The sequence below is a fragment of the Coffea arabica genome, chromosome 5e, assembly GCF_036785885.1.
Source record: "Coffea arabica cultivar ET-39 chromosome 5e, Coffea Arabica ET-39 HiFi, whole genome shotgun sequence".
NCBI lineage: Eukaryota > Viridiplantae > Streptophyta > Magnoliopsida > Gentianales > Rubiaceae > Coffea > Coffea arabica.
In genome coordinates this window covers 50,675,110-50,687,616 of record NC_092318.1, presented here as the reverse complement: position 1 = coordinate 50,687,616, position 12,507 = coordinate 50,675,110, and the positions used below count along the sequence as shown (strand labels likewise).

Genomic DNA, 12,507 nt, shown 5'->3' with positions numbered 1-12,507 from the left:
ATATATTTGAAGTTGTTTTTAATATATTGTGTAAATGTGATTTTTTAGAATTATATTTGTTTGTATATCACTATATCAATATATATGAAAAAATTGTTTTTAAAAAATTATGTATAAACCTTTGGGCACCGCCCTCCACGTCTCCTCGACAAAAACAAGACAAAATATCCCAAAAAAAAGAGGAAAGAAAAATAATAAAAAGGTGGGAAATTGGCCATTAGGTCCTTTGACCTTCTGGGCCCAAACGCCAAACCTTCGCTCTCAATAGAAAACGAAATCTTATTATTATTATTTTTTGTCAAAAGTCATTCATTTATATCATCAATATCTTTGATACAGTTGAAAAAAATAAAAAAATAAATAATGATATCTCACAAATCTCTCTTCTCGAGACTCTAGAACTGCAAGCGAGGATCACCACCAACGTGGCATGAAAGAGGAGCATATCCAAAATAATAAAAATAAATACTGATAAACACAATCCCAAAATAAAGCGTTCCTCAGAAAAAAAAAAAAAATCAGTTAACAGTCTTGAACTCGTCAGTCGTCACAGGCTCACAGCTCTTATCTTCAAATCTTCAGCATTTGGATCGATTTGGAAACCTCTCTCTTCCTCGATTCTCGTTCCTCTTAAAAAAAAATTATCCAATTCGCAAAATTATTTTTACTGCACACAATTTTTTCCAGCTCGGCAAGCTACCCGAAAAGTGAAGAAATCTATACCCTAGTTTTAGTCTGAAACCCTAATTTTCCAATCCGAGAGTAGGAATTAATACCCAGCGAGCTAAAAGAATTCTGGGTTCTTTTGCATTTGTTCCAGTTCTAAGCTGTGAATCGGATATCCTTGGCTCAGCTCTGCGGCTGGTATTCGAAATTTAGGATTTTGGCTTATTTAGTTGGTTTTGGGATACTGATCTGAGTGTGAGAATTATGATTTGTTCGTTTCGGTTAAATAATTTTGGGTTGCTGAAGTATTGGCGGAGGTTTGGTTTTTAGCTATATAATCTGTTTGGTGAATTATTAGGTTATAAGTAACTGGATATTTTGAACTGCGGAAATGATGTCCGTGGAGAGATCATTCGATGCATGGGAAGAGGTTCAAAGGCATGGTCAGGATTTAGCTGATAGGTTAGCTCAGGGTTTTACTGGCTTGATACAGTCTCATATCACTCCGCCGTCATTTCCATGGCCAAATTCGCAGCCGCCTAAGCTTTTTGATATGGAGTTTGCAGCTCAGAATTTTGTGAAAAGGGATTTTGGACTTGCTGTGGACAATTCAGCCATTAATGGGGTTTCTGCGATTTTCGATATTGGGAATAGGATAGGTCAGGCTGGGGTGGATTTTGGTGCTTGTGTTAACGGCATGGTTCAACAGTTTTTCAGGAGGTTGCCAGTCCCATTTCGGCATGAAGAGAATGTGGTGGTGTCATTGCAGACAGAGGCTAATAGCCAGAGGAATGATATGGGTATTAGTTTACAAGAAGATTTGGCATCAGTGGCCAAACGGTTTAGGGACTACGGGTTCACGGAAACTAAACTGGTTGCTGAGGGGTCTACAGATGAAGAAAATGCTGGTCTTAATGTGAAGGCATCAAAACTCTTTGGTAGATCACAGGTACAACTTGAACAGATAAAAGAGTTACAAGTGTTTATAGAATACTATAGTGCATGCCAAGCCTGTAATTAATGAATCCAATTTAATTTCTGAACAGATTGAGCTCAACTGTAGCATGTAAACAGGAGTTTTGGGTAATTGTGTTCAGTGGGATGACTTTATCGTTAAAAATATACACAAGTGCTTTATATTGTACTTTAGGGCATATTGTCTTTTCTGTGCCTATCAGCACATTGAACAAAACCTAAGTCTTTGTTCTTGTAGTTGACAAGTATGTAACATTTGATTGAGATAAATCTAATGGAGCATAAGTTTTTGACTCTTAATATAACTAAGATGATGTTTATTTCGGTGCTCTAGCTTAGAGAAATCTAATTATGTAACTTGCTTGTGGCATAGCTCTCTTTATTATAGAAAAGGACACAAATTTATTGATAAATAACTCTCTCTTGCGAGGCTGTCCTTGAATTGTTCAGCTTTGTTATCTGGCAGTTTGTGGTTAGCTCATTATTGGGTCATTTAGTGGATTCTAAATGGCTAATTAATGCCAATCTTTAATGGTAATCTGACAAAAATGTGATGCTTGAACGCCATTGCTTGTGATGTGGCTGCTTTCATATTTACATTCTAACATACATCAACGATACGGTGATTGCAGTTGTTGAAAGACAAAAATGGGAAAAATAAAAGCCTGAATCTGTGATATTGATACAGGTCAAAAGACATTCAGTTTTATTTTAGCTTGTTAACCTGAATCTGTCATATTTTAGCTTTTTATGTATATATTCCTTCGAGACATTCAGGTCAAAAGACATTCAGTTTTATTTTAGCTTTTTCTCTATATTCCTACAAGCCAGATTCTAGACTCTGATTTTTCTTAGGTAGGTTATAATAGGTTTGGAACCTTGTTTCTTGTCACAATGAGACCAAAATTGTAAAACAAAACTGAGTTGATATGTATGATTCCATTCCATTTACTCTGTTTGATGGGCAAATTATTTTATGTAGGGTACCATTAATGTTACGTCGACATATGAAAGTAGGACACGAAGTGTAGAAAGCTCTTTGGTGGCGAGGGGGGACTTGTGGAGAGTTGAGGCATCACAAAGTAGTTCTACATCTCGGAACGATAATTCGCTGTTCCTCGTCCAGCTCGGTCCAGTTCTTTTTGTTCGTGATTCAACACTTCTTTTGCCAGTTCACTTGTCAAAGCAACACTTGCTTTGGTATGGCTATGACAGGAAGGTAAGTTTAATATCTTTGTACATTCTGTTGTATATGGATTAAAGTCTGGTTTCCTTGCAAGAGCAAAATTAATGTTGCAGGACCTGAACAGGAAGTTTTAGATGTTGTGATCAACATCTAAAATCAGTTGCCACCATGATGTCATAGATGTTGGATCAACCTCTAAAATTTATTTCTATCACATGTTTGCAGTTGATAAGCTTTTTAACGTGGTTGCATTGTTGTCTATTCTGTCTACTTAAGAGCTGTTTAATGGGGAATTTTGGCAAATGTTCTAAAGCTTGCTTCCCATTTATGACTTGTAGTTTATATGTAAAGTGTAAAGATGATTACTTTATGCAGTTATAGAATGTTTGACCTTTTGATAACTTCATGCAGTTATGTAGAACGTGTATGGAAGGTAAAATTAAACTTTGTTTGGAGATGCTGTTCATCTCTTGATGTGATGCTCCTTATTTGCTGTGTATGTCTATTTTTGTGTGCAAGAGAGAGGATTGGTGGGGCAGGGAAGGATGGGAGTGTGCATATTGCTTCAGCTCATTGTGCGTTCTCAGTAGTGGCCAACTTTCTTTAATGGAAATTTGAAGCTGATATTTAACTTGTATAGCGCATCTCGATTTGCTTGTTATCTAACCAACTTGTCTTCACAGTTGTTTTACTATTAGACGTTCCTCGTATTAACTTTCATGTGAATCATCTTTAATAAGACTTTAAATTTTGCCTTCTAATTATCTCTGTGTGTTTTAATGAAATTGTTTTTTGCACTTCAGTTGGACTTTATCTGCTTCATATGCTCTTTAAGCTTTGCCTTTTTTTTTTTCTGGTTTTACCTAAATTAAGTTGGTTTCTTATCGGCTATGGGCAGAATGGAATGCATTCACTATGTCCAGCGATGTGGTCTAAGCATAGGAGGTGGCTCTTGATGTCAATGATATGTCTCAATCCTTTGGCCTGTGTAAGTATGATTCTGTAATTTGTGTCATACTCTTTAACTATTCTGTATCTGGCTCACTTTGGCTGGTATAATTAATTGGTACTGTCAAATGCGTCCCATGGAAGATATGAAGAAGGGAGAAAGCTGAATATTATGAAAAATTTAAAAGAGTGCTCGTACCAAAAGTTCATGAATGTGCTTTCCTTGTCTTTTTCAGTCTGTTAATATCATTCTCTCATTTTTGCTTTTAACTCGGGAAACTGAAATCTGAGCTCTAGAAGGAGAAGTAAGGACCAAGTATTATTGCTTGTTCTCAAAATGCAACTATCTTGCTTCATTTTCCATGCAGCTTGATTGATGGGTATTAACTGCACCTCTGGTGCAAATATTTCTGCATGATGCACTTCCAGTATTTCAAGAAATAGGTTTTCTTTCTGCAGATTAGCTTATTGACTTTTTGTCTCTCTCTCTCTCTCTATAGTCATTCATGGACTTACAGTTTCCGAATGGCCAAATAACCTATATATCTGGCGAGGGCATATCTACCAGTGCTTTTCTGCCTCTTTGTGGAGGTCTTCTTCAAGCTCAGGGTCAATATCCAGGAGAGATGAGGTTCAGTTTCTCTTGTAAGGTGAGTTGGTGAGAGTAGAAAATGCCTGGACAAGCTTTTGCTGTTTGAATATAATCCTCTCTTTTGGAACTTAGCCAAGTTACAGCTTGGTCTAGGAAGCTAATAAATGGTTGGATTTATCCAGAATAAGCTGGGGACATGCATTACACCTATGGTGCAGTGGCCTGATAAGTCATTCTCCCTGGGCCTGGCACAGTCTTTAGCTTGGAAGAGATCTGGGCTCATGGTCAGACCAACCATCCAGTTCAGGTAAATTTTTATCTACTACACTTCTTGTGCCTAGCTCTATGTATGTTTTGAGTGAAAATTTTCACTGTCATTGGGATATTGACAAAATTACATTCTTGTTATTTAACTTATGGATATGTTCTTTTCTGGTTCCTATTTATTTTTGGTTCATTCAATATTTAACATGCAAGAATGGTTTGTGAAATTTTTTTTTTTTTGCCTATTCATAAAATGCCAAATGTACAGTTTGTGCCCTACATTTGGTGGAAGCAATCCTGGATTGCGAGCGGAATTTACACATAGTCTGAAGGAGGAACTAAGCCTCATCTGTGGCTGCGCACTTGTTGATCGTCCTTCTGCATTTGCATCAGTTTCTGTAAGTTGTCCCTATTTTACATATAAACTTTGGCTTTCTTGTATTACATTGTTGACGCTTGATAGGTTTTCTATAGCTTAAGAGTAATTGGTAATGGGCTGAGGCTTGTGTTAGGAAGAGGGGACCTGTGAATTAGAGCGTGACTGAGGAAATTGACTGATGTGTGCTTAGCTAAGTGCAATCATATTAGAGAGCACACATCTAGTTTTGGAGTCTATTGAGGATAGAATTTAAAGTTTTTACCTCAAAAATTTTCGGAGCTCATGACCAAATATATCATTTAGTTTTAAGGAATCTATCTGTTCTTCTTTTTGGATTTGAATTTTCTTGCATCCAAGCCAAAATTTGAACTCTTGTACTCTATAATTTCTGCCGTGAGATCCCTGTGAACAGCGCAGGCTTGCTATGCTGAATAATAAGACATACTGCAGCAGTGTTGTTATCTTTTAAAAGATGCTTGTTTTTGCTGTTTGCTTTAAGAACGTCACTAGATATGGTGTTTGCTAATGAAGCAGATTGTTTTACCGTCACTAGATTCTGCTTTCCGTTTTCTCCTTGTATTCCATAATTACTCCTCTGACTTAAAATTCTTTTCATCCTCTATGTAGCTTGGCAGGTCCAAGTGGAATGGAAACGTTGGCAGCTCAGGGATAGTTGTCAAAGTTGAAACTCCTTTGGGTGATGTTTGCAGGCCGACCTTCTCTGTTCAGTTGAATAGTGGAATCGAGTTGTAAAGTTTCTGATAGGTTTATCGAAGTTTTGTACAGACTCCGGATTGTCCTTTCTTCTAGAAGCACAGCCTCATCACAATGCCCTAACCCCCCCCGCCCCCTCTCTCTCCTTGACCCCTCTTTAAAAGAGCCAAAGAAGAAAAAGAAAAAAAAAGAATTAGGAGGAGGAAATACAGGAATAAATATTTGTGTAGAAAATTGTATATATCTCATTGTGCATGATTGTCCTTTGGAATGCCAAGATTGACCTTCATCCTAATGTGTTTATTACTTTGTATGTTTCTCCTTGTTGATATGGAGATGATGGCTCGAGAACTTTCAGATTTCTTGTTTTCAATTATTGTAGGTAAAGTTGTATGCTTTGGGGTCTGCTTGGAAGGTTAGTTTTCCTTGTGTTTGGAAAAATTAAAAAAACTTTTTTTTTTTCCTTTTCTCCTTGCTATCGGGGTATGCTCATAAGAAATGCAACCATTTCCTATAATTGATCTTAATGACGAAGAAAAGAGAAATTTGTATCATTCATATTTTCCATCAATCCATGGACAAAAGTACAATGACAAAAGCAGTAGCTGGCTGCTGCAATCCTCCTGCTCTCATGTTCTGACTGAAAAAAATCTTATCCAGTGGGCATAGGAAAAGCTTCTTAACTATTCTTATAGCAATATTCAGTTGAACATTCAGGGATGGCGATCTTATGAAGTCTAATTTGCTACTTAATCTACAAGATTTTGTTTCCAATTGTTACACATTGTACGTAGAAAAACCAAGACCGGGAGGAGAAATATATATATATATATCATGACTTGCTTTCTTCATTTGACAATAAATCTATGACAGAAATGGCTTTGCAAGGACATGAACTTCCTTTCCTTTTCCAACGACATATCAGTAAGGGTTCAACTGAGGCTGCATTTAATTTGAGGGAGCAGAAGAACAGTAACTGAGGACTGTACGTTCGAATGTAGGAGACAACGGTTAAGTAGGCACAGTAAGGACGAGTATTACAATCCTTCTTGAAAGAAAAAGAATGTACGTAAGACATGATTTGCCCTGTGGCCTGCAAAAAGTGATACTCCCTCCCCGTCCCATTGTTAATGTCATATTTCCACTTTTTACTTGTCCCAAAATTTGAGTCACTTTGAAAAAGTCAAATCACTTTTACAATTATTTTTCAGTTATACCCTTCTATTGACAAGTCAAGATTGCACTAACCAATTCTGATGGACCCAGCCACAACACATCATCGGAAGTTATACCCTTCTGATTGTCTTTGCCTTTTAGTCAAAGTGACTTAATGGCAAGTGGTCCCACCAATTTGTTGTTTCACTCCACAAACAGCAAAGGGTACGCTTGGAAGAGTTAGATAAGCCTGTCCCGTAATGCTACTGTACATAAAAAGTGCGTTTCCCACGATGCATTTAAATATTTCTGGAAAGATTTCAGTGGTACAAAGCAGTCAATACATCAGAAAAACTATGATGTAACTATCAGAAGCAAAGTAGCAGGTTCAACAAGAAGTGGTAGTGGTGGTGGTACTTCTTTCCGAGACAGCCAATGGCTCAAATGCTTTTATACCATGAGAGACTTTACTTCTAGCACCGACCACCTTTATTGTTGATCTTCCCGGAAAAATAACTGGCCGACAAAAGATCAGAGCAATAATTAACTCGGTCAGGAATGTTATAATGCTGATCCATACAAATACAGATCTCCTCCAATACCATATCATCCTTTTGATCTGGGGAAGCTCAGATTCGATGTGCAGTGATGCAGCATATATTTCTGGGATACCAAAGCCTGCTTCATATTCTGCTCTCTGTTCAATTATCACCTTAAAGCAAGCAGTTGGCTCATATCCCTCTGTAAAGTCCATGACGCCTATTTTCAAGTGTTGGATTTCTGATTGAAAACCAGCAAGAAGAAGGGGACTTTTAAATATGGTCCCAACAAATCTTATTGGTTGACTTTTGAATTGTAGCATGGTGGGATAGCTTGAACTTGCAGTCACCTTACCTTCTGAAGACAAGCACTCTACCCTCACCTACATTAACAAAGCTGAGAACCATAAGTATTTATATAACCCCCATGAAAGGGACATTCTGGGCGGAGAAGTTTGCACAATTTTCTGGTTCAACTTCTTCAGAACTTTGAGAGTCACCTAGCTTTGTCGTTACAATATGGCAGATGTATGAGCAGCAGATCTTACTTAACTGAAGAGATAATTCTATTTTTGTGTCAATGCAATGAATGTATCTACTAACAGGTAAACTTACCTTGTTCTGAACAATGAGACGTAAAAGCAAGCAGTCAAATCCATAAGGGAAATCATCATTTTTGTTCCGTACTTAGACAAATAATTTTTTGTCTTAGAAGGCAACAATAGCCAAAACTATTCATGCATTGTCAATAGAATCAATTGCCTATATTACATAAGTCGTCATACCTGGAATATCCCAAGGTTTCTGTTGTACTCTGACTCGGGCATTGTCAGCAACACAGTAAGCTGTAGCTTGTGATTGTAAGGGATGGTGCGCCCTCCAGCACTCTTGGAAAACAGCATCCTGTCTTCAGAAATCAAGCCAGGGGACGCACCAGTGACAGGAGAGGATGTAACGGGAACAAAAGCAACCGGACTACTTGTGGTGTAGTCAAAGTTCAGATTTTCAGTTGTCTGTATGGATTCTACGACCAAATGTCTCATGGTTATGCCGCCAATCACGAATCCCATGATTAGCAATCCAACCAGGATCAGATACACGTAAACTGACCAGAAAAATGCCCAACAAAATCTTACAGCCACTTTCAGCATTGACTGTTGCAACTTCAACCGATCACATATAAAGTACATCAAACTAAACCAAAAGTAACTCCGCAATGTCAACAGCTTTTTCATTAAATGCTCTCTAGTTAGAGCTAGAGCACGAAATGGCAACGTTAGCATTGTGAGCCAAAAGTTGAATATCTGAATAGGTAATGTGAAGACGCTTGTGAACAAACTAAGTTGAGCACCACCGAGTTCAAGTATCAGTACTGTCAGGATTCTTAGAAAAGCTACAAAATCCAGTGGAAAGTTGTTATAGAAACTCGAAGGACATTCAATCATCTTTGGAAATTGAACATACATGTTACTGCTTTCAATTCCCGGATTTGATGAACTTGAACTTGAACTTGATTGAAGCGGAGAGCACTCGGACTTCCAACGTACCTTTTCATCCAATTGCATGGCACCTTTTCCTTTCCATTTCCTGACTAAGTCATTCTTGTCCTCGTTAATACTGCACGACTCCAGTTGAGAGGATAGAAATGGTCCTGGTGACTTTCGGGCCATCAACAATTTTTCAGCTCCAAGCAGCAAAGAATGCCTCATCAAGTTGATGAAAAAGTTGTCTGATTCTCGACCACGTTCATTGACATATCCAAATGAATCACTAGGACCTTTGAACGTCCCATGATTACCATCAATGTCATCAATATTTTCTTGAATGTTCGAGTCATCCATTGATTGTTTCTCCAAAGAAGTAATGAAATGAAAGAGTCTTTGTATTTGATCTAAATAATGAAAATGAAATAAAAGTGACGAGGGAAAATCCTGTTAGAAATGAATCAACGGGTATGCTGCATGAGGCCACTTTTATAGTCAACAGAATTTGCTTAGGTGGAAGGACCTCAATCTTCTTCGGGTGATAATTAGATGGTCATTGGACAGTCCAGATTGGTTGGCTCATTAACCAAGATTGGTTTCTTATCTGATGGTTGGGATTCTCTGATCGACTTCAATTCAGAAATTCAGGATAAATTACGTTGCAGAGTGACACACATCTCAACACTAGCTGATAAGTTTTGGACTGTCCAGCCCCCATGCTCCATACCACACGACGAGCCTGGCAGGTCTCATAGGAATCTAAAGCATATTACAGTTCTAAAATAAATATTTTTGCAATACCGCAATTGGGTGTCAGGCCATAACCTGGGATTGGCACACGTATCTAATTACGATTGATTTGGAACTGCCCGAATTCCAAGTCCAGTTGTTCCTTGAGTTTCTGAGCAGCCTTCTTTTTTTTTTCCGGCTCTAGGAGTCCTGCGGATGGAGGTACTCTGCTATGAAACCAGGATTGGAGTAGCAATTAAGAACCTTGATTTTGGGTGGGATTATTTTGGATATAGGCCAGTCATTTTGTGCTTAACAAAATGGAAGTGGGTTTTAGTGCCATAGGTTTCAGGACGTGCGGTGATTCAGATACATTGCAAGGAGAAAATTGATGAACACATACATACTCAGACTGAAAGAAAGAATATGAATTTTGTTACAAAGAGCACAGGAACTCCAAAGGTACCTAAAAAAATGTCAATGACAGAATCTGTATGGCACTAAATAATAAAAGTTTGCGATCCTGCAATCCTAAATCTCATCCTCATAAGTTACTCAAAGTTCGACATCATCAACACCACGAAAGAAGCTTGTTAGATGAAGAAAAATTGCGCATTTCATTCTCACTAGGAAGAGACACTGGTCTGTCAGTCCATGGTCCGTCATCTGTTGAAGTAGTCCGAGCGAACTGACTGTCAATGGAGAGTTTAGAAACATGGATTTGACTGTCTTGTGATAATTTCTCAAGGGCTTGACCCTAATGTCCTCATTCAATGAGGTGCATTTGATTAGTGGTGCCTGAACTGCAATTCTGCCTTCGAGCATACTCACTGCAGAAGACATGGATGGCTGTAAAGTAGGAGATGGATTAGTACATCATAACGCCAAATTTAACATCCTCAGTGCTTCATCTGTACTGTAGTTTGAACCAAGACTTGGATCCACAAGCTCTAAAAGATTTCCTCGTTCTTGCAGGACGTCACGTTGCCACATGGAACAACGGAAACTTAGTAACTCATCCATTACCACCAACGGATTGAGTAACAAAGAAATTCGCTAGTAGAATGTTAAGAATAGACACTCAACTCTATATTTGGTAGAATATTTGCAGCTATGATAAGAATGCACAAGCCAAGAACAACTCTATGATAGGTAGAACATTTCCTGCTATGATAAGAGTGACTAAGCTAAGCTATATTTCCTGCTAAATCAGTCTACGAGATTTCTTTCCAAGAGAGGAGAACGAATTCATGGAGGGATTGATGAATGGTATCTATGATCCCAATCATTGAGTTCTTAGGTCCTGTAAACACAATCTTCAGCCAAAACTCTAATTTCCCATTTTGTAATTTTGATGGTATTGACTACAAAAATTTTTGATAAAATTCATTAGTTTATACTTGCTGTCCCTCCTGCTTCCATCCTCTCCTAAATATTACCCACCAATGTTGACAGACACTCGCGCTACTCTTCATACTTGATCAATTTTTAGGAAGCTCAAGTAAGATGCTATTTCAGCCAACCCACTTTTAGGAAGAGACATGTTCATTCATTCCATAGGTTTCAAGTAATCAACTCCAATTTGCTAATTTAAGCTACAGAAGGTAATTTTTGCCTGATGGATAGAGCTGATATACGAGCTTACCCAATCAAGTGTTTGTGTTCTTTTCCCAATGAAGATCTCCTGGGCAACTACTCCAAACCTGTAAACATCTGCTTTATCCGTTAAGTAACCCTTCATAGCATATTCATGAGCCATTAACCTCTGCTGGAATAATTTATAATACAAATCATAAGATCTTTTCCATGGATAAATGTCATCATGTGTTTTGCCTAACTATGTACTATTACCCACCTCCTGCAATGAAATACAAAAATTTCAGTCAATTTTTGTTGTTATCAACGAAAGATCAGATGAAGAAAAAATTACGAATAAAAGAAGGAAATAGGCTCAAAAGCTGACATTGTTCCGCCAATTCAAGTGCTAATATATGTGTTCTCCACTTCATCAGCTTGGCCAATCCAAAATCAGATATTTTAGCATTGAGATCCTTGTCAAGAAGTACATTTGTAGCCATTATGTCTCTGTGGGCAATTTTCAACCTGAGATTATTCATTAAGATATGCCAAGCCTCTTGCTATCCTAAGCATATCTTCTTCTTTGTCGGCCAGTTTAGATATAGGCACTGTTCCATTCGACCTAATAATGTAAGGCAACAGGGAAAAGAATGTGAAAGTGAAATATCATATTGCAAGCTATGCTTTCTCATAAAGATGATACCAAAATGCTTACCAAATATTGCTCCAGAAAGACAGCCATTTTGCCAGGTATTCATATAGTAGCTACAAATCTATGCAACAGCCATAAGGCCTCACCAACGCTACACCCATAACAGCCATAATGATCTGCATAGTTGAGGAAAGATCACATGAAATCATACAGATCATAGGTGGCTCTCAATAATACAAGATGCCGTATAGGTTGGCAACACATAAATTGGGATTTTCCAAGTATGCAAGGTCCTTTAGATCCACCAAGCAATTCCGTGACACATACAGCCAAGGTCATCCACATGATCATGAACAAACCAAAATGAATGTAACAAAGAGACTTAGTATTTCAGGACTGACGAGTTGCCCGTTGAAGTCGAATAGCTGGAGGATAAGTTCCTGTTGAAGTACAAGATTTCTGATTTAAACCCTAAAATATTCCACCCAGGAAGAAAGCAAAGAAACGCTTACACAGTGCCAGCAAATTCAAATAGTTCAAATGCAATAAATGTCCGGTTTGTGCGCGTGCATGCATGTGTATGATATTTATGTAAACTTGTTTGCAACATTTGCGTCCATTCAACTTTTGGAGAAAAGAGGATATG

The 12,507-nt window shown here is 37.9% G+C and overlaps 2 protein-coding genes and 1 long non-coding RNA gene across 3 annotated transcripts; 1 reads left to right on the top strand and 2 right to left on the bottom strand.

Moving 5' to 3' along the window:
- Positions 1-534: 534 nt before the first annotated feature.
- Positions 535-6,019, top strand: LOC113688501 (uncharacterized). The gene is made up of 7 exons (XM_027206328.2): positions 535-1,615; positions 2,624-2,860; positions 3,726-3,815; positions 4,276-4,425; positions 4,550-4,674; positions 4,900-5,029; positions 5,638-6,019. Exons 1-7 carry the CDS (start codon positions 1,058-1,060, stop codon positions 5,761-5,763), a joined length of 1,416 nt encoding a protein of 471 aa, XP_027062129.1. The 5' UTR covers positions 535-1,057; the 3' UTR covers positions 5,764-6,019.
- A 1,198-nt stretch (positions 6,020-7,217) lies between these two features.
- LOC113687630 (seipin-2-like) lies at positions 7,218-9,259 on the bottom strand. Its single transcript, XM_027205196.2, has 2 exons — positions 8,204-9,259; positions 7,218-7,801 (listed from the first exon to the last, which is right to left on the bottom strand). Exons 1-2 carry the CDS (start codon positions 9,257-9,259, stop codon positions 7,268-7,270), a joined length of 1,590 nt encoding a protein of 529 aa, XP_027060997.1. The 3' UTR covers positions 7,218-7,267.
- Positions 9,260-10,111: 852 nt separating this feature from the next.
- On the bottom strand, positions 10,112-12,507 carry LOC140006712 (uncharacterized). Its single transcript, XR_011814409.1, has 3 exons — positions 11,925-12,507; positions 11,595-11,831; positions 10,112-11,489 (listed from the first exon to the last, which is right to left on the bottom strand). It is a non-coding gene; the product is annotated as an uncharacterized lncRNA (long non-coding RNA).